A 26,660-nucleotide genomic window follows, 5' to 3' on the forward strand; every position below is an offset into this window, starting at 1 on the left:
GGTAACACTAAATACTGCAGAGAAACTGGATTCATACATGGTTAGTGGGAACGCTAAATTGTACAAGCAGTCTGGAAAAGAGTATGACAGTTTCTCGCAAAACATACATTTACCATTACATTCTAGGGCATTTATCCGCAGAGAAAGGAAAATCTATATGCCCACAAAATCCTGTATATGAATGTTTATAGTAGATTTATTCATAATAGAAAAATACTGGAAACCTGAAATGTCCTTCAATGACTGAGTGGTTGAACAAACTCTGGTACAATGGAACGTTACTCAACAATCTAAAAATGAACTACTGGGGGAGGGTATAGCTCAGTGGTAGAGTGCATACCTAGCATGCACAAAGTCCTCGGTTCAATCCCCAGTACCCTCTGTTTAAAAACAACAGACAAACCTAAAATTACCTTCTCCACTTAAAAAGGAATAGAAAGAAAAAATTTAAAAAGGAAACAAAAAATACTTAATAAAAAAAATGAACTACTGATACACACAGTAATTTGGATGGATCTTAAGAATTATGTTTGGTGAAAAAAAGTCAATCTCAAAAGTATTGTATTGTTCTTTATATAACATGCTTAAGCTTCAAAACTACAGAGGTGGAGAACAGCTAAGTGGTTGCCAGGGAACAAGGAGACTGGTGGGCGCACGTGAAGGGATGCAGATAGAAAGAGGTAGTGTCACGGAGTTCTTTTGTGATGATGGACCAGTTCTAAATCTTGACTGTGGTGGTGGTTACATGACAGTATAAAACTGCATAAAACTAACTACACACACACACACACAAATGAATATAGATTTTTTAAAAAGTGCAAGTTGAATAAGGCTTGTAATCTAGTTAACGGTAATGCACTAATATCAATTTCCTGATTTTGATAATGAATCACAGTTATGTAAGATGTCACCTCTGGAGGAAGGTGAGTGAAGGGTACACAGCACTCTTTATACTATTTTTGTAATTTCTTGGGTCTAAAATTATTTCAAAATAGAAGTTTAAAAGAGGATCAGGATATGTTCATAAGCAAAGAGAAAATCATAGAATTATCTATTAAAATGATAACTTTTGTAAAAAAATTTGTTGCAAACTGTGAATTATTTAACATGTTTTGTGTTAAGCACAGAAAAAGCATAGGAGGATATACACTAAACCGTTACCTCTGGGGAATTAAACTATAGGAGACAGGAGTTGGGAGGGTAGGCAGAAGCTTTAATATTTACTTTATCTATTTCTGTATGTTTGACTTTCTTATAAGAAGTGTAAATTATTAAATAGGTCTATCTGATAGGTTAGGAAGAGGTAAATCTAGAAGTTGAGACATTGGCCAGGTGACTATTTATTGTAATAATCTAGGCAAAATATAATGAGGGTTTTAGTGATATGCTGGAAGTTAGGGACTTATTCAAGGGAAAGAATCAAAATCAAAATCAAAATCAAACTGAGGTTTCCAGATATAGCTACTTGGTGATGCTAGTGCTCCGTTAATCCCAGAATGGAAATAGTAAAGGACTGACTCAAGTAAAGGACAGAGGGAGAAAGCTGAACAGAGAAGGAAAGAAGAAAACATTCAGTTTGAGGCATGTCTGACGTTCCTCTGGGACATCCAAGAGGAAACGTTCAGCAAGTGGTTGGGATGTACACAAATCTTTGCCCAGAACAGAGTTGAGTCATCAGGAAAGAGGTGGTAGTTAAGTTGTAGGAACAGGCAGAAGAATATGCAGCAAAGGAGACTGAAAAGGACTGCTCTGAGGTAAGAGGAAAATTAGAACTGAAAGTCGTTATGAAGCCAGTCATACTACAGTTTCAAGGAAGGAATGGTTAATAATGTCAAATACTGGGGTGAGGTCAAGATAAGGACTGGAAAGTGCCCACTCTACCTGGCAATTATGTGATCCTGTTTACTTGGTACATTGGGCAGGGTAGAAGCCAGATTAAAGCTGAATGAGGCATGAATGGCAGGTAAAGAATAGGAGAGAGACATTACATACTCATACAAAAAGAAAAGAAATTCGGATCCACGCTAAAACATGGACGGTTGAACCTTGGAAACATTATGCCAAGCAAAATAAAAGGCAGACACAAAGGACAAATATTCTATGTACTGTATGATTCCACTTACATGAGGTACCTAGAAAAGGCAAATTCATAGAAAGTATAAGAGAGGTTACCCAGAACTGGGGAAATGGGAGAACAGGGCTATTGTTTAATGGGTACTGAGTTTCTATTTGGGATGATGAAAAGGTTCTGGAAATGGACAGTGGTTATGCTTGCACAATACTGAGTGTACTTAATGCCACTGAATTGTAAACTTAACAATAGCTAAAAAGGTAAATTTTTATGTTGTGTGTATTTTACCACAATAAAAACAAATTAAAAAGTCAGCTGTGAAGAGAAAGGATGGCAGCAAGAGGCTGAAGCAGGATCGAGGGGGATTTTATTCTCTTCAGTGATGTAAAAGACTTAACCTGCATGTAGGAATATTTATATCTTGGCCCCAATCTAAGGAGAGTCATTGACAGAAAAAAAGAACCTTAATATTCATTAATGACCAAACTAGTATATGGAAATAATTTAAGTATTATATTAACCCATGAACAATACTGAATCACTTATTCATATTCTTCAAACTGACTGAAACTTTTAGATCTAATAACCACTTGGTGGAGCGGAGAAAGCACATGTACAATAGCAGCAAAACTTTTAAATTAGAATAAACTCAACAACAAAAAAATAAATGCTCAAAAGCAACAAAAACTATAAAACGTACAGGAATAAATTAAACAAAAGGTGCCTAGAAATCATACCAGAAAAACTAGAAGTCTTTATTGAGGGAGGAAAAGAAAACGTGAATAAATGAAGAAACATGAGCTCCTAGATGGAGAACTGTATTATTATAAAGATAAATTCTCTTCAAATTAATCCATAAATTAAAATAAGATTTCAATTTTGTATTAATTGATTAGTTGACAACTTAGAATCTAACAAAAATGATCCTGGGAGTTTAGTTAGGATAACTGGGTGAAGTTAAGTCATAGCTGAGGAATTCAAACTTACAAGTCTGAATGATGATCACAGTGATACTACCTGATGATAAAAGTACAGATTAGATACAGAAGTAAATAAAATAGAATAGAAAGCTCCAAAATAGGTTTAAGAATATATAAGAACTTAGTATATGATAAAGGTAGCATTTCAATTAGTACAAAAGGATAGACTATTCCATAAATATGACTTGGACATGTTAGTTACTCCTTTGGAAGAGAAAATAAGTTAGATATTTACCTTATACCTTAGATTTTACTTTTTAAAATTGATAAACATTCAAATGTTTAAAATATTACATGTATTAAAAGAAAATATAGTTGGATGTCTTGCAGGTAGGGAAGGTCTTTAAAACAATTATACCAAAGATAGAAATCATAAAGACAAAGATTGATAAATGTTAATTACATAAAAATAAAGTTTCTCTATGTCAGAAAATACCATAAACAAAATTAAAAGACTTTCTGGGCATGATGGAGTAACTGCTATTGGACTAGTCTTCCCACAGAAAACTGAAAAAAAAAAAAAAACCAAAAAAACACTAAACATATGAAACAACTGCTTTCAACCAAGAAGTGTAGGACTGTGATTCCTGAGAGAAGGGAAATAAAGGAAGTGAGCGCTACAACCATCCTTGGCTTTCTGCTGAACCCAAGAAAAGCCTCGCTAAGTCATAGAGACAGACGTTGGCATCTGAGGAGGCTAAAACAGCTGGAAATTGTAGGACAGAACTTTCTTCATTGGCAGTTTTACTGAAATGTAGGTGGGGGTGGGGGAGGATACACAGTAATTTGGTAAAAAATTTGAAACATGTTCAAGTACAGGTTTTGCATAATGCAAAATTTGCATAAATTTAAAAGATAAAACATGAATTGTCAAAGAAATTTCAAGCTTTTGTAGAGCTGCTTTGGGATACTGCCTCAAACTGGAGGCTATGCAGGAATAATCCTCTGCTATAAAGGGTCCTTTGGTGGCAAAGTTTGAGAAGCTCAACTATCACCTTTTCTTTCCTTGCTAACACCATCTTTTCCAGATCTTTCCAATATATCCAGAAACAAAATCCCAGTCCTGAATTAATTATATCACCTGCTTTCTCAGTTCCGTAATTTGGTTTGATGAGCACTGACAAAAATTAAACAACTGTGCCAACTGATGCCGCTATAAAAATGAATGGTCTTCAACTTCAGCTGGACCCTCAAAGGCTGCTTAGTATTTCTGAAATGTCCCTAAATCAGCTCCTTTTCAAATTTCCTATGACAAATAATTCAAACCCTTATCTACATTTCTCTTCAAATTCTCTCCCACCACACCTCACTCATTCTAAGCAAAAGACCCTGTTTTCTGCTTTCTAGAGAAAGTAAGAGGCTACTGGGCAGAAACTTTCTCAATGTCTTCCCACTCTCATAGGGATCTTATCCCACATTCTTCATTTTCTTCTCTTTCACCTACACAAAGGCCCCCTCTGTCCAATTGCCTGCATCCCCTCCAACATACTGATTACAAGTCTTTCTCTTCCCTTCACAGGCAAATTTCAGTCTCCACTTTCTTACTTCTCATTCATTCATAGCCTCTGCAGTCTGGCTTTTGATTCTACCACTGCAGTGAAATAGCTCTTCTTCTTTTTTCTTTTTTTTAAATGGAGATACCGGGGATTGAACCCAGGACCTTGTGCACGCTAAGCATGCATTCCACCACTGAGGTCTACCCTCCCCCCGAAATAGCTCTTCTAAAGACCATTTTCTTTGGTCTTCTCTGTAGCATTTGACCTGTTGGCTATTTTCCCCTTCTCTTGGTTTCCAGGACATTACTCTCTTCTGGCTTTCCTTCTTTCATTTTGGCCACTCCTCAGTATTCTCCACCTGATCCCTTAAATGCTGGTTTGGTATTTGTCAAGTATATTCTCAACCTACATTCTCTCTTAACAGTGGTCCTTAACTTTCTGGGGTCACGTATAACTTTGATAATCTGATAAAGTTATGGTCTTTCTACCCAGAAAAACATACAACCATATTTCACCTACAGCATCAGGGAGTTCAATGAATGCACCCTATTCCCTATTTGAGCTCATCTACTTACATTTTTACATGCTGATGATTTTGAAAAAAATATCCACATATACAAACAGTACAGACTTCTCTTCTGAGCTTTGGACCTATATACAGATAATTATCTACTAGAAGTCTTCATTTGGATGTACTACCTCAATACAACACAGCCCAAATTGAACTCTATCACTTCTGCTCCAAAACCACTCCTCCTGTATTTCCCATTATAGTCAGCCCTCTGTATCCACGGGTTCTGGATCCACGGAATCAACCAATTACAAATTGAAAATATCTTGGGGGAAAAATTTCAGAAAGTTCCCAAAAGCAAAACTTGATCTTGCTGCACACTGGCAACTATTTACATTGTATTTATAACTATTTACATAGCATTTACATTGTATTAGATATTGTAACTAACCTAGACATGATTTAAAGTACAGGAGAGGTTGCGTATAGGTTATATGCACGTACTATGCCACTGTATATAAGTGACTTGAGCATCTGCAGATTTTGGCATCCCTGGGAGTCATGGAACCAATCCCCCACGGATACTGAAGGACAATAGTCAATGGCACCACCAGTTGCCCATGTCAGAATTCTGAATGTCATCTGACCTACCCATCCTTCCAAAAAATGGAAATTTTTTAAAATTGCAGAAGTATTTCATGCTTAATTTTAAAAATTCAGACATCTAAGTACAAAAAAGTATAAAGTGAAAATTATCCTCCATCTCTCCCTTTAGTAATTCTGCTCTATGGCAACAATTGAACTAGTGACTCAGCCCTTTAGATGGGGAATGTACGCTCCAGTTCATCTGTCCCTACTGAGCCCATTTCACTCATTTATGTACCTGTCTGGCCTCTGTAGGATCTGAATTTGCAACTCCTTCTGTACATACTGTTGAGTGATCTAGTTTTCAACAATACATCCTGGGTATATTTTGATAGCAGCAGATACAAAATACAGCTTTATTTGTTAGCTAATCTACCATTTTGACAGCTAAACCTTATTCCATCATATAGATGTACCATAATTTAACTAATTTCCTATTGTTCGATATTCAGAAGGCTCCCTGTTTTTGCAATTACAAACAATTGTACATTTGTACATATGTCTTCGCAAAGTTGTGTGGAATATTCCCTTGAGGTGAACCTGCTCAGTCAAAGGGAATGCACATTTACAGCTGTCTAAAAAGTCTACCAATTTGTTTTCACCAAGAACGTATGAGTACTTGGCATCATTTTGAATTCTCCCTGTCCTTTACGCATACCCCCAACTTCCTGCCATGTGTGAAGGTATCAATTCTACTTCCTCAATATCTCTACCGTCTGTCCCCATCTTTCGATACTTATTGCTACCTACCTTACTTAATTCAAGCTCTTGGACTACTGTCAAGTTTCTTTACTGCTCTCCATATCTCATTCCTCTATTTTTCAGATAGCTTCCAGAATGATCTCACTAAAATATCTGTTATGGTGGTCTGTCTTTTTAAACGCTTAGTGCGACATACTAGGCCTTTCATGATTTGGTCCCATTCAACTTTAAAAATTCATCTCTTAACACCAAAACTAGCTCTCACTCTGCACCCTAGCCAACATCAACTACTTGTACTGCCCTATCCAAGGCGCTCTCATCTTCTTTTGAATTTGCACTGTGTGGAACCTCTTCCCCACCCTTCTACACTTGACTAGTTGCTTGACACAGTAGGTGCTCAATGAAGAAGTAGCTACAATAATCATCATCCTTCAAAATTCAGCTCTAAAATTACCTCCTCCACAAAGAGTTTCTTGCCTTCCATACCAGTAGAGTACTTGGAAAACACATAAAAGATGAAAATGAAGACAATCCTTACCTTACATCTCAGAAATAACCACTATTATCACACTGATGGGTTTCCTTCCAGTCTTTTTTTTTCTACATATAGACATCTTTTCTTAAGAAGCATAACTGAGATGAAATAGTTTTGTGTTCTACTTTTCTCGCTTAGTATTCTAAGCACTTTTGTCATTAGTTTTAAAATAAGCTCTCAATCTTTATACAATAATCTTTCTTACAGGTGGCATAACAACTCATCATTCTCTTTATATTAACCCTTCAGGTTATTTCTCATGAATATAAATGACATTACCTTGAACAGCTTTGTCTATATCTCTGATTAGGATAGATTATTTTACCAGGTGCTAAGCACTTACATGCCTTATTTTATTTAATCCTCAAAATAGCCCTCTAAGGAGGGTATTATTATTTCCCCCATTTTATAATTGAGAAAGCAAAGGCTAAGTTACTTGCCTAAAGTTACACTGCTATGAAGTGGTGGGGCCAATATTCAAATTCAAGTCTACCTGACTATCAAGTCTGTTCACTTAACTATTTTTCAGTTTCAATACTGTCAAAGAGCATTCTAGAAATGTCTCACAATTTTATGCTGCCAACAGCACATGTGAGAGTACCTGCCTCACTAGTATCGAATACTCCCATTAAAAAAGAAACTGAGCTCATCTAATAGGCACAAAAATGGTTTATCTGTTTCAATTTGCAGTTCTTTGATTACTAGGCACAACTGAATATTTATTCATTTTCATTTGGCATTTGATTTTTGTCTTCTGTGATTTGTCCATCTGCCCTCTACTCATTACAGTTAGCATCTTCTGGGTTTTTCCTAGTGCCTTACACAAGCTCCTATAGATCTGCCCTCTATCTTAAGGCAGCCACCACTAGGCCAAGCAGCCTCTGTGACACTCTTGCTTGCTTATTACTTGTTATAATCATTTTTAGACATCTGTGAGCCTACCAACTTCTATTACCAGAATTCTGGCTGATTGCCTTTAGGTGTTTTCAGGAGACAATAATGGAGAGATAAATGATCTGACATAAGTGACCTGACAAAGGGCATTTCCACTCTCCAATTTCTAATCAGGAAGAAGAAGAGCACAAGGGACAAAGCAGATTCTTTTAACCCAATCTACATGGAACAAAAAGGGAAGGTTCATCTCCTACAACTCTGCTTAATGAAATACATAGGTTCTAGTCAAGTACAGTTCCCTGAATCACCCTGTTCTTTCATTCCTCCATGATATTGAACATTATATTGTCTTTGCCTGGAATACCCATTTCCTCATCTGTCTTTCTGGTTGTCGCTTCCTTCATCTCATCCTTCTAATTATCTGTCCCTTCTATCTGGCAAACAGACAGCCACGCTACTTGGGCTGCTGAATATTGCTGATGAAGTTATACAGTTGTGTGGAATTTTCACTGAGACCTCAGTATGCTGCGCAAGTCTCTCAATTGCCCTTAGCTCCCTCTTCTATTTTGCTTCAGGAGTTAGTCCTATGGGATTGCCTTTTGGCTGCTTAAATCTTTTAATGTCTTCCCATTTAGGATAAAGCAAAAACTCTTGCATACACAAGGCCTTCTATGATTGGACACCTGTCTACCTCTCCACATATAACCACTCACCAACATATACACTTAACTGCAACCCCAATAACTTATTTCTTAAACCTACTATGTAATTTCAGGCCTCCATGCCTTTACATATTGCTGTTCTCTCTGCTTAGAATGCTTTATCCTCCACATTCTTTGCTTAGCAAACTCCACTGATCCTTTAGAACTCAGTTTAAGAAAACTCTTCCAGAAAGCTTCCTCCAGTCCCATTCTGTTTTAGATATCATGTTTTTGTGTTCCTTTGGCACTCTGCACATGCAACCAGCATAATATTTAAGTTCTGTCATTTTTCTTCTCTGTTTCCCCCACTAAACTATAACCAATTGGGGGCGGAGAACATATCTAATTTGATTTTAGATTTGTAGCACCTATCAGTGCCAGCACATATTAGGTGCTCAATCAACGTTTACTTAACAAGTGAGCTATTCAAAACTGAACTTTATTAACTTGTTTATTAACTTTATTAACCTTCCCTAACCCTTAGGTGAAGGTACTGCTTCCCCTCTTCTAGGGTGCTTTGTATATTCTTTTAATATAGTCCTTGTCAAGTTGCCTTTAACTATTTCTCTCCACTAACTGGATTGTGAGTTATGTGGGGACAGTAACTATGTGTTTCCCATCAGTAGATTAAGTAACTAGCACAGAACCTGGCATGTATTATTCAAATCAGTTCATATATTGAGCAGAAACTCCACCCTCCGAGGAAGTGCACCATGGACTACAGTTAATACATTTCCCTAAGGCCCATCTAAGGGTCTTGGGCATAGGTGAGTTTTCATACCTCATGGAAAGCAATGATGGCTCAAAGTCATGTCCATTTGATTTTTATTGTCATCTCATTTTTCTGTGCCTTCCAAAATTTAGAAAATAAATGTACACTGCTTTTTCATTATTAAAAGTTATTAATAAACTTTACTGAACATGCTAAAATATCTGCTTGTTTAAAAAGAAAAAGCAGAGTAAGTCACGTGACTGATTCTGCTATCACTGCTCAAGACTGCTTTACGCACTTATACATCGTTGTAATGTTAACCAATGTTGGAGGGATAGAGTGATGGAAAAAGAAAAAGAAAGAGAAATACCCACCATTATATTTAACACTGTTGGCCAGAATAAGGTTGACATCGTCTAGAAAGCTCTCCCGACTCTGATACTTGTGCTTGGAGATATTCTGTGATTAAAAGAATCAGGGACTCAGATACACACACAAAGTTACTTGATTCCAAAAAGACATTTTAGACCAAATCACTCACCTTACGTATGGTCTCTAAATCCATTGGACTGACAATCACTTTATAATAATCTGGAACAAACTTCTTATTAACTGGGTGATGAAATGGCCAAGACTAGTAGAAAGAAAGCATGAGAAATTAAAAGGAAATCATTCTTTATACCAGAGATTCTCAACCTTCACTTCACTAGGTTACTAACATTCTTAAGACTCTGACAAAAGCTATGGACCTTTCTCCCAGAAAGATGCATTATTACACAAAACTCTGCATATAATTTAAGGGGTTCATGGATTCCTTTAAGGATTCCTATGTCCTGATAGGGTAAGGACCCCTGCTCTATAGTCACAATTAAAATCTCTTTTTCCCTAGTCCCATGCAGAAGTTTTATAGCATTACACATATCCAACAGATATCTACAACACAAAAGGAAACTCAGTTCAGAATTCCTAGGGAGGATCATTACAACAAAATGATACATAGAATCAACACGGTGGCCATGTCATAAAGTTGCAAAAGCCAAAAATGAAACAAAAGACAACAAACCATGAGTAACTATCAAACTGTTATTTGTCAAGAAGTATTTCTAAATCCAAAGCCTCCCATTAGCTGGCATCCTAATCTCTTTCCAGGGCTATTAAGCAGCATTAAAATACTGAATGAGAACAACAGGAATAAAGAAACTTTCTATATCCATAAACTCTTGGCCTCTTTGATTTCAATAATGCACTCATACAGCAATAAGGTTTCTTTTTAAAATTTATATACATTTGAATTGACGAACACCACCCTCCAGACTCCCACTGTATGTACACATACACATCCTATCATCCTTTCCTTTCCCCCGTATTATCTTCACAATATTTAACACAGACCACTTACATCTGGAACTGCCATCATTTTCTGGGTAACAATGTTGTCCAGAATGAAAGAAAATGCCACTTGGTCATCATCATCCAGCAAGGGGTTGATAGCTTTCTCCAAACGAGCCAATTTGTCTTCTTTCTGATATGAAACAAAGCAAAGCAAAGGCAGAGGTTTCCCTGAGGTGTGATCACCATAGAAAACTAAGGATAATTCAAGGTTCAGTTGTCTACTGCCCTTGTCCCAAAAAAACTAACTTTGAATTTTCAATGACTCACAAAAAGTCCAAATAAATAACATTCCAGTAAAAGGATCAAAAGAGATGCACCAACCACTCCTTTAGGTAGTGTATCTTATATTCCTGTAGATAATTAACAATATACATCCCTGGGCATCAACAGCTTAGCTCTCACAACAAAAACATCTTCACCAAATTAAGTTTTAATATCATATTGTTTTTGCTATAAAACTATCAATGAAAACACTGAACACAGTATTGTTGGTAAGTGATTTTTGTGTAAGGGAGTCTAACCCAATAAATTCATTTCAGACAGTACCAGGAAAAAGTTTGTGTACTGATTGTTCCATACCCTCACCAAGACTTGGCATTATCAGTCTTTTTTTTAAAAGTCCTTTTTAATTTTAGCCTTTCTGCTGGATACGTAGTAGTGACTAATCATGGTTTAAATTTGCATTTCCCCAATGATCAATCAAGTAGAGAATGTTCTCATGTGTAATGGCCACTTGGTTATCCTCTTCTACGAAATTTTTTTTTGAGACATCGATGATTTAACAGATGGGAGATCTTACACGTCTGAAGCAAAAGGGTCCTGCAATGACACCCCATCGAGGATGGCAGATAGCAGGCAGGACAGGGCAGCAGTCTTCTTATGAAATTTCTACTTCAATATTAACACCATCATACTTGTATTTTTTAAGCTTGTAAAGGTGCCATATTCGTTTTGTTAAGAAGATGAAATACAGATTGTCTTTTAAAAATTAAAAATTTTCCTTGCCAAAACAAGTCTCTCAGCTTCTGCTGATTTCCTGAGAAGTCAATTTCCTTGGACCTCTCTAAAGAGTTCTGTGGGTTTTAGATTTTAATCCTAGTTTCACTATTTAATAGCCATGATGCCAAGGACAAGTCATTTTCTTCTATGGACCTCAGTTTTTCCATCTACAAAAGGGAGGGATTAGACTATGATTTCTAAGGTTCCTTCCAGACTCTAACATACTATAGATCTGCTACTTCCACAATTCTCTACCTCCTACTTCCGTTACATTCCCTACTTCCTCAGTCTTGCAACCTGCCACTTTCAAATTCTACTGCCTTTCTCTCATTTTAAATGTCTTACCTCTTTAAGTTTTTCATCACAAAGATCCAGCATGGATTGAGAGATCTGGGTCAATGAGTGCTTCGGCCCTAAATTACAGAGGAATAATAAGTGATGGGAGTAAAATGGGAGGCAAGAGCTGCCAACACCTCTCTATACTTTCCACTCATTTACTTAAGCACCTAATATATGCCAGGCACCAGCCTAGCTACTGAGTTACAGATAAAACAGTCTTATCTCCACTTTTCAGTGCCTAACACATAGCACATGCACGACATGAATGAATCAACCAATTTTAACTCTCTCTCTTATTCGTGTATATCCATAGACAGCAGCACTACTGTCAATACTGTTACCTTTAATACCTTGAAAACAATACTACGGATGGGGAATGATAATTTGTTTAAGGATGGCTGAGGGGATCGATGCATGATTTATAATCTTCCATAGTTAGCATGCAAAATTTACAACAGTAATTTGTTTGTAGAACTCATGGTTTGTGATGCCCACCTGACATATGGCTAATTCAAAGCCTTTGTCACGAAAGAATCCCATCCCACCTGAGACTATTACTTTAGTTTCCTTGAAATCCGTAACAAGAGCTTCAGAAAATCCTCCAACTATCTCCTACATTCTCTGCTTGTGGCTGCCCTAACTTAAACTCATCATAGGGACAGTTAAAGTATTTTCATCTAAACAATAATTCTGACCACTTTCTTTCAGTATCCTCTGCATAAGTGCTCCCCGGAGCCTAAACCACAGCTCTATTCTCAACTACTTATTAATTCATTTAGCAGGCATTTGTTTATTCATTCAACAAATGTTTAATGACCGTCTTGGAATATGCTCAATGATGAGAATAAAGGGAAAATAAAACACAGTTCCTATCTTAGAGGGTTCTTGATTTAGGCAAAGAGAATGACATGAAAATAAATCAATGTAAGACTGGGTATAAGTGCTTGAAGTATCTATGGATGAAATGACATGATGTCTGGAAATACAGACTAAACAATGAATAAGATCAGCCGTATGCTGAATGGGAGAAAATATTTGCAAAAGATGACTGACAAAGGCTTAATCTCCAGAATATATAAACAGCTCATATGACTTAATAAGAAAAAAACAAACAACCCAATCCAAAGATGGGCAGAAGATCTAAACAAGCAATTCTCCAAGGAAGACATATGAATGACCAACAGGCACATGAAAAAATGCTCAATATTCCCAATTATCAGAGAAATGCAAGTCAAAGCTACAATGAGGTATTACCTCATACCAGTCAGAATGGCCATCATTCAAAAGTCCACAAATGATAAATGTTGGAGAGGCTGTGGAGAAAAGGGAACCCTCCTACACTGCTGGTGGGAATGCAGTTTGGTACAGCCACTGTGGAAAACAGGATGGAGATTCCTCAAAACACGAGGAATAGACTTACCATATGACCCAGTCATCCCACTCCTGGCTTATATCCAGAAGGAACCTTAATTCAAAAAGACACCAGCACCCCAATGTTCATAGCAGAATTATTTACAATAGCCAAGACATGGAAACAGCCTCAGTGTCCACCGACAGATGACTAGATAAAGAAGTTGTGGTATATTTATACAATGGAATACTATTCAGCCATAAAAATGACAATATAATGCCATTTACAGCAACATGGATGTCCCCGGAGAATGTCATTCTAAGTGAAGTAAGCCAGAAAGAGAAAGAAAAATACCATATGAGATCACTCATATGTGGAATCTAAAAAAAAAAAAAAAAAAAAAAAAAAAAGAAAGAAGACAAATGAACTTAAATATAAAACAGAAACAGACTCATAGACATAGAATACAAATTTGTGGTTGCCAGGGGGGAGGGGGGTGGGAAGGGACAGACTGGGAGTTTGAAATTTGTAGATACTGATAGGTATATATAGAATAGATAAACAAGATTATACCGTATAGCACAGGGAAATATATACAAGATCTTGTGGTAGTTCATGGTGAAAAAGAATGTGACAATGAATATATGTATATTTATGTATGACTGAAAAATTGTGCTCTACACCAGAAACTGACACAACATTGTAAACTGACTGTAACTCAATAAAATTAAAAAAAAAAAATCAGCCGTATGCTGGTAACTGTTGAACTGTGAGAACAGGTGCACTGAAGTTTATTTACTTTCTCTCTACTTCTGTATATGACTAACAATTTCCATAACAGTTTTTAAAAAGTGAGCGTAAGTGTAAATACAGGAATATACTGATTGCTATGAACTATGGAGGGGTTGCAATGTGTTTTAAGCTGTTCTACAACAACAAAATCTGCATACCAGGGAGGAGTAGGGAAGGCGTGTTGTGACTGACAATTGGGCAGTGTCATTAATGATGAGTAGAAGTACATCAGGCAGACAACAGGGTAGAAAAACATTCCAGAGGGAGAAGAAAGTGTGTAAAAACACATAAATAAGAAAATTCATGGAAACAGGAAGCAACACATTTCACATGATTCCTGTTGTGAAATGTGTTGGTACAACTGGACTACAGGTAGGTATGTGTGGAGGAGAAACAGGAAACAGAACTTGGAAAGGCAGAGAGGAACACAAAGGTCTCACAGGAAATACAAAGGTACCAAAGATTTTAAGCTAGAGAGTAATTTTTCAAATTTGTCTATTAGAAAAAAAATACCCTGTCAACAGTGTGAAGAATTAAAGCAAGCAGCACAGAGAAAGTCTGGAAGCTACTGTGAAAGGTCAAAGAAGAGATGACAAGGGCTCAACTAAGATAGTAGCAGCAAAGACTAAAAGGAAGGGGATGTGTTCCAGCAAATTTAGAAGCTACAATCTGTGGCACTTAGCGATCTATGAGCATAGGGGAGGGAGAGTGGAATCAACAATGAGTAATATTTCTAGGTTGTCCAACTAGATGGACAGTAATAGTACTATTATTAGCATTTGGGCATGCGGAAGAAAGAAGATTGACCTACGTAGGGATGTAAGGAGAAAGTCGTAACTTAGATTTCCAAATTTTTACTAACACCACCACCTAAATGACCCACAGGTATCTCAAGCTCTGTATTTTCAAAGTCAACTCTTAGCTTCCCATTCCCCTTCCAAGCTGATTTTTGTTTAAGCATTTATCTTTGCTAGTTTGAATGACATTTGGACCTAAGAGATTTATTCTTCTCTTATATATAGCTGGTACTTTGCTAGGCCCTCAGAATGCAAAGATGAATAGTCTCTCCAGGTGGTCACAAATAATGCATAAATAATTATGTATAATAGAATAAGAGCTATAAAATTTGATTTACTTATGTTAGGGGGTCACAGAGGATTGAAAAATGGGTATTTGGGGGCAATCTGACTAAGCCTTCATGAAGAGATAATACGAGTTGGTCTGGAAATATGAATGAAAATTCACCACTGAAAGGGAATAAATGGCATTCCACACAAAGGGCAAAGACTGTGCAAAGGCATGAAGAGATGGCATAGGATATTTAGTGAAACACAGTGCTGAATGTGGCAGGGGTCTATATCTGTAGTAGGTATGGGAGCCAGTCACTGGAGATGAGACTAGATAGACTGCTTGTGAAAAGTATTAAAATCTAGGTACTACTATTGTCCCATGTGTACAGATGAGAAAACTGAAGAAGCTATGAGAGGTTAAATAAGTTGTCTAAGGTAACTCAGTAAGTGGCAGACCCACAGCTCATACTCTGTCTGTACTCTTAATCCCTACACTTACACATGAACCTGGGCTCAAGGATACAACTGGAAACCAGAAAACTTTATTCTCTATATGCAGAAGCTGTACTATTACCCCTCTTAAAAAAAACAAATTTCTTTCTCCTTGTCTTTCCAAGCTTTTGCACAAAGTGGACATATAACAGCCCCTATGACAGATCTGTAGACCAAATCAAAGATTCACACATAGCAAATATAGTCACAAGCACATACTCTGCAGGGAGTTTCATCCACAATGAATGCCTCTCCCTTCTATTTACCAAGGCCCACTTCTTCCTCCCACTACTCCCCATTCCATTTCAACAGAGAGACTCCAAATTCTCCAGAGGTTACAATAAAAAGTGGGAATAAAAAGAAGCAGTACCTATTAAATGACTAAAATGTACATTACCTGATTTTCATAACCCCAAAACGCACGAATACATTGTAGGTCCTTTTAGTCAGTCCAATCTAGTCTGAATTTAGGACCAATAAGAGATAAGTAAGGATCTGAAAGGTGACTTTTGTAGTCAAGGAACAGATGATTCTTACCATTGTAGGTTGCACTATTTTTCACAATTAGCTCCAAATGCTCTCTGAACTCTTCCCGAGATGGGTAGAGGCGTTTACGCACATTTTCACGGAGTGTCTGTAAGTCCATGGGCCGAGTGATGATTTTGTAGTAGTCTTTTACAACTTTTGCATTGACTGGAGTGTGGAAAGGGTATGTCTGTGCAAATAAGAGCGGAAATCATCCATGAGCAAAGAACACTTGCCAGAACCAACGCCTGAAGACTCTCACATCTTACCCGTCTCTACCTGGCCATCAGTTCTCAAGGGAATCTTGCTAGATGGAGCAGGTCTGACTGTATCCTCTACTGAACTACTAAAAAATAAATTAAAAACTATATTCCAAAGAACTAGGAGTTCCAGGTTCCTAGGACTATAATCTACTGCCCTCTATCTGAAATCACAGACAGAACAAAGGGTCTTGCCATCCATAGATCGGAATGCACTGAACTCACATTTGGAAGATCTCTCATGTCATTGATGATAGACTCCAAGATGGATGACAATGTCACCATGGGGTCTGTCCGGCGCCGGTGGATGGACTTATGAGGTCTCTAAGGAGAAATATGAAATCAGAATTCTGTTTTAGATTAGAAAAAACCACAATACAAATATGTGTACTGTTCACTACAAGATTTCCAAAATATAATTATCAGGGCAAGCCCAAAGGAAAACCTGAGGCTGTATCAGGGCCATAGCTTAGAGAGCTAGGGGAATCAATGAGAACCCCATCTGGTCAGAAAGCAACAATGCAGATACTCACATTCAAATAGTCACAGTGAACAGTGGTTCCAACTCGCCGTTTCTTCTTGGGAGGAAGTTGCTGCTTAGGGAACTTGAGAACCAGAGATTTTCTGCGAACCTCATCTGCACTGCAATCAATAACACTTTCATAGCGTGCAGTCCCTATTTCTAGTCCCCGTAGAAAAAGCGACTACAATGAAAAAGTCCAAAGTACCTGAGCATGAGCCTAGAAGGAAAAAGCCAAACCAAAGGCCAGACACCCACATTTTAAGGCTCAGATCAGGCAAGGTCTCATAGGATCTCCAAATTAATAAAGAACTAGGCAAGCCACAACTTCACCTCAGTTTCCTATTTGGAAGATAAGGGAACTAGACTAAAGGAATTTCAAGAATCCTTCCAGCTCCAACATTCTATCCTAAGGTTAAAGGGCTAGATTCAACGTAGAAACAAGGAAGAAAATAAAAACTGATTTGAAAAGAAAAAATAGTCTCAGATTCCCTCAATCATTAAAAGCTCATCCACTTTCTTCCCTTCCAACATATGGGATCAAAATACTACAATTTTCCTTTTCAAATGTGCTTCAAAACATAATGACTATTCAGATATTGACAAATTAACAAGGATGGGGGGAAAAACCTCAAATCCTAACAGAAACAAAAACAAATAAATATAACTGCATATCGAATTGACAAAAAAATCACACACTCAAAAAAGAATTCAAATATATTTGAATTACATATATTCACTGACTGTACAACATCAGTGGATATAATCCAAAGGCAACAAATTACAGAAAACACCCTGGATCTACTTTACGAGCTTGTTGTTGGTAGTAGTATTGGTATTGTAATTCTCAAACTATTTTGTACAAATCATAGAACAGAGCAAATGAATAAATATACTGAGGTTGGGAACCAGAGAAAGGATACAAATATGAAATGAGAGAAGATGAAGAAGAATCTGTAGATACAGTCTGAATTGGAGGTATCAATATGAAGTTGTGATTTATAATACAGGTATATTTCCTAGTTCTGCCTACTAAGAGCTTAGAAGCAATGACATCTCAGTGGCAATGAACATACCTAACACCTAGATCTTAGTTTCTAAATACCACTCCCAATAAAAGGAACCAGGAATCCTCAAGAAATGGCTGATTTGGGGTCTGGAATAGGGAAATTTCAAGGAGAGGCTGGAACATCTCATGCCAGAGAGCAAAGAAGTTTTCAAAATTTATTGGGTCATTTCAAAAGGACAGAGGATCTGGCCTGAAGGGGTCAATTTGGGACAATATGGGCATCAAAATTAATAATGATGCTAATGAATTGTAATACATTAAGTGTACAAAAGAAAGACTTTCAGAATCAATAATACCCAAACAAAAAAGGAAGAGGAAGCGCTTCTTTACAGAATGTCAGTTAATGAAGAAAGGATGCTAGAATTAGAAAACCGCTGTTAAGCAACCCCCAATGTAATAACTGAATTAGGTAATGATCATCAATGGATGCTAAAACTATTAAGAGAAAGATTGCCAGAGAATAGGATATTCACCCACATGTTAATTACAAAGGAAAAAGTATACCTTTATTATAGAGGGATCTGGGGATTAGCACTTTAACATGATCAAAATAGTATGAAAACCTGACATTATGTGCTTCCTGATGTGATGCAGTTAAGTACATGATATCTATGCAGTAATCTTGCCAAAGACATTTACTCTGAATATAATCAATGAGAAAACAGATAAATCCAGAATGTGGGACATTTTATGAGACAATTGGCCTGGACTCTTCAAAAAACCCAGCATCATAAAAAACTAAAAAGGTGGGGAAGACAGTTCTAGATTAAGACAGACTCAAAATACTTTATGTTTGAACTGGGATTGGATCCTGAATTGGAGGGAGAGGGGGCAGGCAATAAAGGACATTGGGAGAACTGGAGAAACTTGAATAAGGACTGAATACTAGATATTACTGAATTAATGTTAATTTTCTTAGATGTCATAATAGGATCATATTTGTTATATCCTTATTTTTAGGTGATGTGTGCTAAAGAATCTGAGTAAAATGCCATGATGCCAGCAATTTCCAAATGTTTCAGCAAAAAAAAGTTATATATATATAAAGATGAAATAAATGTGACAAACGTTAACAGTTGGTGAATTTAAAGCAATACTACACTGTATTTTTCCTTCAGCTTTTCTGTAAGTTTGCAATTTTCAAACTAAAAAATCAGGGGAGAATCTTTTTTAATTTAAAAACTTTTCTACTTGATTATCATCTATTAAATTCTCTGAAGGTAAGAGGTAGGTATAAGTATAGTTTGTTTCCTTAATCTTTTTGGATGGTCCGTTATCAGAACATCTGAAATTAGGGACCTTACAAATATTACAAGCGCCTGAAGTAGGACAAGAAGAGCATCTACTATATGCCAGGTGCTATGCTATATGCTTTATATAGTCTCCCTCATTTTATCATAATAGTTACCTTGGTAAGAGTAGTTTCATTTTGTAAATAAGGAAGTTGAGACTCAGAAAAGTTAGGTAGCATGCCCAACGGCAAGTAGTGGAGCCTAATGAACATGTTTCAAGACTGTAATTTTCTTTACCAGCAACGATTACTGAGGAAAATCCTATGCCCTCAGTTCCACTTCAGAGAACACATCACATTCACCCCTGCTATCCACCAATATCACCAACCTCCAATAGATCTCTCCCGTGGCACTTCTTGCCTGCTATCCCTTACCTCTCAATTAGTTGTTTCCCCAAGACAATCTTAGTCCCCTCAACCTTGATAAGTTCTTCATTATCGTTATGAATGACCGTCTTCTCCAATTCCTCCTCCTGCTCCTCTGTCATGGCAACAGGGTTGGAAGGTGGAGCATTTGTTTGATAGTAAAGAGGGCAGAATTTGTTTGTCCTCATGTGCCCAATGGCACCACAAGCCCCACATTTCAGCTGCAAAAAAAAAAAAAAGTATCAACATGTCAGAGTTAAGCAGGCTTCATGCTAGCTTTAAGAAATTCGTAGAAGGTAGAAGAGAAACAAAGGCAGGCCCAGAACTTTTGTTCCAATAGAATCATTATACACCTTTCAGCCAGAAGCCACTGGACAAAAGTACATGTATGGAAATGACACATTAAAAACCAAATGAAATCCAGAGACTGAACATTTCTTTAAAAATCAAGTGAGGTTGCAGATACTAACTACTATATATAAAACAGATAAACAGCAAGGTCCTACTGGGTAGCACAGGGAACTGTATTCAATACTTTGTAATAGCCTATAATGGAAAAGAATATGAAAAGGAATATATATGTGTAACTGAAACACTATGTTATACACCAAAAATTAACACAACATTGTAAACCGACTATACTTCAATTAAAAAAAAATCAAGTGAAGAAGAAAGGGAGAGGATTTCCACTGTCAATTTAAGTTGTAAACTATGAAAATATTAAATATGCAGGAGAAAGGCTATTGGAAGCCCAAGGTTGCATTCAGCAGCACAGGTAGCCAGTATGGTTGTATTTTCAGCTCAAGGAAAAGGCTTAATAATACCAAGTCTCCATCTCAGTTTTGCAACTGGCCCCAGCTTCATCTGCAAAATGGGATCAAAGCTGTATCATACTTATGTAATATCACATACAAGAAAGGAACATTAAAATACGTAATGATCTTAGTACACATTAACAGCAGTTTACATTTGTTGAGAAGTTTACAGTTTATAAAGTCCTTCCCATGCATTACATCTCTTAATACACCATTACTGTGAGACAGGTATCATTTTATAGAAGAGAGAACAGGTTTGGAGAGGTTATGGTCACAGAGCTACTAAATGGCAGAACAAGAACCTGAACCCAGATCTGTTTCCAAATCCACGGTTCTTTCCACTGTACCACAGTTGCCTTATTTTGTGGTGCACATTAGAGTGACACTGCACAGTAATATCTGGAATCCTACCTAAATCATGCAAAGCAACCTGTATTGTGTGTTTTTTTCCTGTTGCTTCTTTTAATATGTGCAATTTAAAAGCAAGGTGTATGTGTATACATATATGTACACATTAAAAAAAATCCACCACACCTATCTTAACTCATAGGAAATATTTCCAATGGATTAAGTATAAAATGACACTCAATGGCACGAGATTAGGTCTGGTGTTGTCAGTACCCATCCCAATAGTACTGGTAACACCCAAGTAGCCATACCAACTCAAACCAGTTTTTCACAAAACTGTCCTCATTCCCAGCAAGGGAGGATGTCAAAGCTAATGGAAAAGGTAAGGTTTCTTTCTTTGCTTTGTTAGTTACAATCACACAATATTATGCTTACTTTTAGGTCAGGACGTTCTTTCATTTTTTTGGGCTTCTTCTCAGGAGGACCCTTAAGCTTCTCCTTTTCCTGGTTCCGTTTAAGCCTCCTCAGTTGCTCCTGAATCCTCCGCCGCTCTTTTCGCATCTCTTCTCGATGCTGTTCATCAAAAAGGGCAAATTTTCGACTAAATAATGGGAAAAAAAATCACAGATCCATTAAGCAAACTTAAATCAACAAGACTGTCCTGATATCTAAATATCTCAGAACTAAAGTAATTCAATGCTGTAAACCAACTATACTTCAATTAAAAGAATATTATTAATCCATCAAGACCAAAATAAAGGGGCTACCTGACATTCTCATCTCCCCCACTTATCAGCCTTCCATGTGCAGAGAGGCACCTCTGTCAGAACAAGTCCAGAGGAGTCCCTAAGATTTTTACCAACCCATGAAAATGCGAAGGACCCAGGTCGAACTGAAAACGTGCCTTTGCTTTGCAGCAAATTTGGAATTCTCCCTGTGCTTCGGCTCTGTACAAACTCAAAATTCTAAAGGCAAGATGGTTTCCAATTAACATAGACTGCCAGAGACAACTGTGCAGAATCCTATCATTAAAACTCAAGCATCTCCTCTTCCCTCCTTCCTCATGATTATTACCCGTCCCCGTATCACACTGGAGAGTGGGGAGTCAAACTTACATGAACTCCTCATCTTTTGTGGTCCGTATGCGCACATAGGCATCAATGACAGCTGGCTTTCGGACCGTCTCACAGCGAACATACTCTTTCCCCTCCTCATCTCGAAATGTGCGATAAATCTTCAGACAACGGCCAGTGGCAGAAGAGTTAAGGCTAGTCACAGAAGCTGTGTCATCATCTCTGTGATTGTTTCCTGCTGCTGCTGAGCCTGCTGCTGCAAGGCAGAAAAAGATTTCCACACATTCCCCCCAAATGGCCATTTCTTTGGGGTTGAATAGAGACCCTGAAGCTCACCATGCCATAAAACTATGGTTCTACAGAAAGCATCAAAGTCACCACCAGCCCTAAGAATACACTGATTTGTCCCTTCCTGACTTCACTTGACCACACTGTCAATGCTCCAATTTTTCTAAGTACAGGAAGTTCTGAAAGGATCTCAAAGACTACATGTTTGTTACATAGGGAACAGAAGAATAGTAGCTGTATTCTGATTCCTCTGAACAACAGCGCAAGAGGAAAGTCCAAGCAGCAAGTAGTTGAAGATCACATTAAAGGAAAGCACCCAAGCACCCAGGGGAAAAAATGGCACCACAGAAACAAGTCCAGAGTCTTAAGGCCTAGAGTTTGTTTCTCAAACTTTAATATGAATGAATAGGAATCATCTGAGGATCTTCTTAAAATACAGATTCTAATCCAGTAGGTTTGAGGTGAGGCCTGAGATCCTGCATTTCTACCAAGCTCCCGTGTGATATAGATACTGCTGGTCCAGGACCACACTGGAGGAAAGGCTTTATCACATCTTTACAAAGTAGTCAGAACAACAAAATTACACAAAGCTTTTACAGAGCAGAAACAAAGGAAAGACTACTGTGAATGAGAAGAGTCATTTAAACCTTCATCTTCAGCCTTTATCCTCTCTCTCAGTATCTACACCCAAGTTTTCAACTGTCTGCTTGACACCTATACTGGGAAGTGTCATGGGAACCTCAAACTCCACATATTATAACTTTCTATCTTAAACCTGCTTCTTTCTCTAAAATGCACTACTTTAATCAACAGTACCACCATCTCTCCAGCAAGCCCAAAGTGAAATCTTAAGATCACTTTGATTTTTCTCTCTTCATTCCCAGTGACCATATTCCAAACCAGTTCAGGCCTTTATCATCCTTGCCCTCAACTTAAGCGATTTTGGGTCAGTGATTTTAAACTTTTTAGTGTCTAAGACTCCTTTGAGAATCTTCTGAAAGGCATGGCTCTTCTCCTCAGAAAAGGCACATTTGTACAGAATTTTACATATGATTTCAGGGGGTTCATGAACAACCCCCCAAATGCACCCACAGATTCTGTATTAAAAACTCTTACCCTCTAGAATGAATGCTCAGAAAGCTCACTTCATGTACAGCACTGACAGCCCTGGCCTGGCCAGGCCTGATACAGACAGAGGCAGTAGTAGATTGGCAGCATCTTTTCAACCTGTGCCCCACAGACAAACCTAGAGTCCAGTTTGCAGTAATCTCCCTACCTCATCTGTAGGCTTTTCTACACTCATCTCCTACTTCTTCTGCCTCCAGCTTTACCTCAGTAATTAGTGTGCAGTTATTTACACTTTTTCGATCTTTCTTTTTCTTGTCTGTCTGTCTGTGAAGTCACTACCCTCACCCAGTAGCATCCGCTGTAGTTCCTTCCGCTCCTGCTCCTCCCGCTCACGTGACAGCTGAGAGCTGGTTTTCTTATTCTGCAACATGTTCTCGATGTTCTTTCCCATTTCCTCAAAGTCACTGTCTTCAGCTGAGCTGCTGTCTGTGTCAGTTGATAAGACTTCGGTTGATGACAAAACCCTAAAGAGAAGAAAAACAATACTAAATTGAAAGGAGGGAAAACACAGAAGTGGAGAAAGAGCTGAAGAAATACAGCTTTAGGTTAGGTGAGAGTAGGAAATTAGAAAATCAACCTTAAAAAAGGAATATTCACTCTATGTCTTTTGACTGGAGCATTTAGTCCATTAACATTTACAGTAATTAATGATAGATGTATGTTTATTGCCATTTTGAACTTATCTTTGTAGTTGAATTGGTATTTCCTCTTTAAGAAAAATATGTGACAATGAATATATATATGTTCATGTATAACTGAAAAATTGTGCTCTACACTGGAATTTGACACAACATTGTAAAATGATTATAAATCAATAAAAAATGTTTAAAAAAAAAGGAATATTCAAAATCCACTAAGACACTGGGCCCTGAACAGAAAAGCTTTTACAAGGTTTTCCTGTAAATCTAGTCAACAAGGCAAAGTCAAAATAGGAAATAGTACAGCAATTCTTTCAGAATTCCTGGAAAAAGCATGAGAAACAGATCAGCACACCGGTCATTTTTAATAGGCCATTACCATCCTCTCACCACTAAGCCTTCAAAAAAAATCCCTACTGTCCCCTATCACCACTGTAATGGCTGCCAGGCCCAAGTAGGCTACAGAAGTTGCCATGGAACCTAGCACTTCTTGCCATTCAAAACCTTTGCCAAGTTGCTTTGAAGTGAATCGGTACTCTAGCAGTATTATGAACAGATACCTGACCACCTAGTCACATTATCAGGTGACCTTCTCTTCACTGTGAAATAGTGTCTAGGACCCCCCACCCCTTTCCAGCTTGGATTTTCTGCAGCACTCAAACAACACACTTGTTCTGCAGGTCAAAGATGCGCTGACATTCCTCTTTGTAACGCTCTTGATGCTCAGCCACAGAAAACCTCGATCCACGGGCAAATTTACTCATGGGCCCCTCTCCAGAGCGGGCCTGTTCTGTTGACATTGTGCGTACTACATCAATCACTTCCCAGCGGGACAACTTTTTAATCTACAAGAGAGACACACACATACACACAAATCATTCAAGGATTTCAAAGGATAAACCAGGGCACACGGTTAGAAAGCCAGACCAAAATAACAAAACAAAAAAATCCCCAAAACCAAAAAACCCAGAAAGCTTTAGGAAAGCTAACACCTGAAAAAGTATCTAAGATCCAGTCTACCATAACCTATACTACACAATTCTCCAGATAGTTCCTAACACCTACCTGACTCCAAGCTTTTCCCTCTCTTTGTACAAAGTCCCTAGAAACCTGTAAGTTTTCCTCTTCCACACCCACCTCTTCCTCGGGAACACCAAATTTACGTAGAAGCTGCTTGGCATTTTTCAGTGAAAGGCGACGGAGGTCTGCATCTGTTCCTGTCACTGTCTTCTTCACTGGCTGAGGCTCTTTATCATCCTACCTCAAACATAAAACAAAACAGGAAAGAATCCTAGTAAGTTGAACTCCTTAAGTAGGCATTTAAATCATCCTGTCAACTGCTTTCCAGATCCCCACCCATTCATCTCCACTCCTTAACCTCTAGTTCTTCCTCCCTTGATTTTTCACCTTCTCAAAATTCAGACAGTCTCACCTTCTGCTGTGTTGGTTTGTTTGGAATCTTCACATAGGAGAATCCTTCACCACACCCTGTGGGATCTGCTACCCCAGTCACCTCCAGGAGACACTTGCCCTTCATGGCAGCAATGAAGGCCCTTGTGGTGTTCCAAGGAGCAGTGCGAACCTAGGTATAGACAAAAATTTTCTAAGGATGGTGGGAAACATTTGCTCTATGTCTCACTATACTTAAAAGGTAGTGATAATTACAAAATGTCCAACTTGACGCTTTCTTAAACTGTCCACAAAAATCAATAGTTACATAAAGCTGCCCAATACTCAGTCTGCTGTTCTTTCCTATGGTGCTTAAATTATGATAATAGAGGTCAAGATCTCAGTCAGTATAAGAAGGAATTTTGGCCCCATATCCTTTGGATTTCACTGAGAGTTCTCAAAGATGGTGTTGCCCTCATGATGCTCAAGAGTTAAGTTAGATTGATGATCGCATCTGCTTGTCCAATTGCTCAAATGCCTTCTTTAGAATGACCTATGTAGTCCCACAATTAGATGATAAGCATGCTTTACAAAGCACTGGTCCTAATCCCAGTAGCAATAAACCAAAGTATATCTTACCTCTGCCACTGATTTGGTCTAAAAGGCCTGTCCCCTCCTGGACCCTGAATAGTGTTCACAGACTCCATAAAACAATCAGGCAATTAAGACAGAGGGAATGTGCTTGTCCAAACAGACCAGTCAAGAGTATACATGATTAGCTAGAGAGTGGTCAATTTCCTATTCAAGATTCAATCTTGAAGGCCTTTCAACAGACTCTTTAATTTTGGAAATTCTTAGATATCCACTCATTGTTCATTCCAACCTCAAAAGAACAGTACAATGATGCTTTTTTTTACTCACTCTTTCTCACCTCATTTACAATTGTTCACTCATTTACCAACTATTTACTGAATACCTACCACATGCTAGGCACTACTTTCTCAAGGGCCTTATGTTAGTGAGGGAGAGAAAAATAACCAACCAAATTCAGTACTGCATGATCAGTGCCACAACAGGAAAGTAAAAAGTGCTATATGTACATAAAGAAGGAAAGAATGGTGATCCAATCCGAACAGAGGGTAGGAGCAACGGCAAGAGTCAAACGGTAGAGGAGTGGAGAGAAAATATTCTAGGCAGAGGGAACAGCAGATGCAAAATCCTAGATGGCAACAAAAAGAAATTTAAGGAACTGAATGAACTTCAGTATG

At 37.8% G+C, this 26,660-nt stretch overlaps 1 protein-coding gene across 5 annotated transcripts in view; it reads right to left on the reverse strand.

The window, feature by feature from the left end:
• Positions 1-26,660, reverse strand: part of TAF1 (TATA-box binding protein associated factor 1) — a 64,423-nt gene that overhangs the window by 18,925 nt on the left and 18,838 nt on the right. For 4 of the 5 annotated variants that reach the window (XM_074359913.1, XM_074359911.1, XM_074359915.1 and 1 more), the window contains exons 19-32: positions 25,436-25,585; positions 25,141-25,260; positions 24,673-24,848; positions 23,651-23,829; positions 21,992-22,205; positions 21,312-21,477; positions 19,723-19,934; positions 17,001-17,109; positions 16,693-16,791; positions 16,220-16,397; positions 11,984-12,051; positions 10,647-10,769; positions 9,789-9,881; positions 9,622-9,706 (exon numbers count right to left, since the gene is read on the reverse strand). In XM_074359913.1, the coding sequence (XP_074216014.1) occupies positions 9,622-9,706; positions 9,789-9,881; positions 10,647-10,769; positions 11,984-12,051; positions 16,220-16,397; positions 16,693-16,791; positions 17,001-17,109; positions 19,723-19,934; positions 21,312-21,477; positions 21,992-22,205; positions 23,651-23,829; positions 24,673-24,848; positions 25,141-25,260; positions 25,436-25,585 (1,972 nt within the window). The remainder of the gene's footprint in view (positions 1-9,621; positions 9,707-9,788; positions 9,882-10,646; positions 10,770-11,983; positions 12,052-16,219; positions 16,398-16,692; positions 16,792-17,000; positions 17,110-19,722; positions 19,935-21,311; positions 21,478-21,991; positions 22,206-23,650; positions 23,830-24,672; positions 24,849-25,140; positions 25,261-25,435; positions 25,586-26,660) is intronic. The other variant, XM_074359912.1, reaches the window with a different exon arrangement.

This window comes from Camelus bactrianus, chromosome X (genome assembly GCF_048773025.1).
Source record: "Camelus bactrianus isolate YW-2024 breed Bactrian camel chromosome X, ASM4877302v1, whole genome shotgun sequence".
Classification (NCBI taxonomy): domain Eukaryota; kingdom Metazoa; phylum Chordata; class Mammalia; order Artiodactyla; family Camelidae; genus Camelus; species Camelus bactrianus.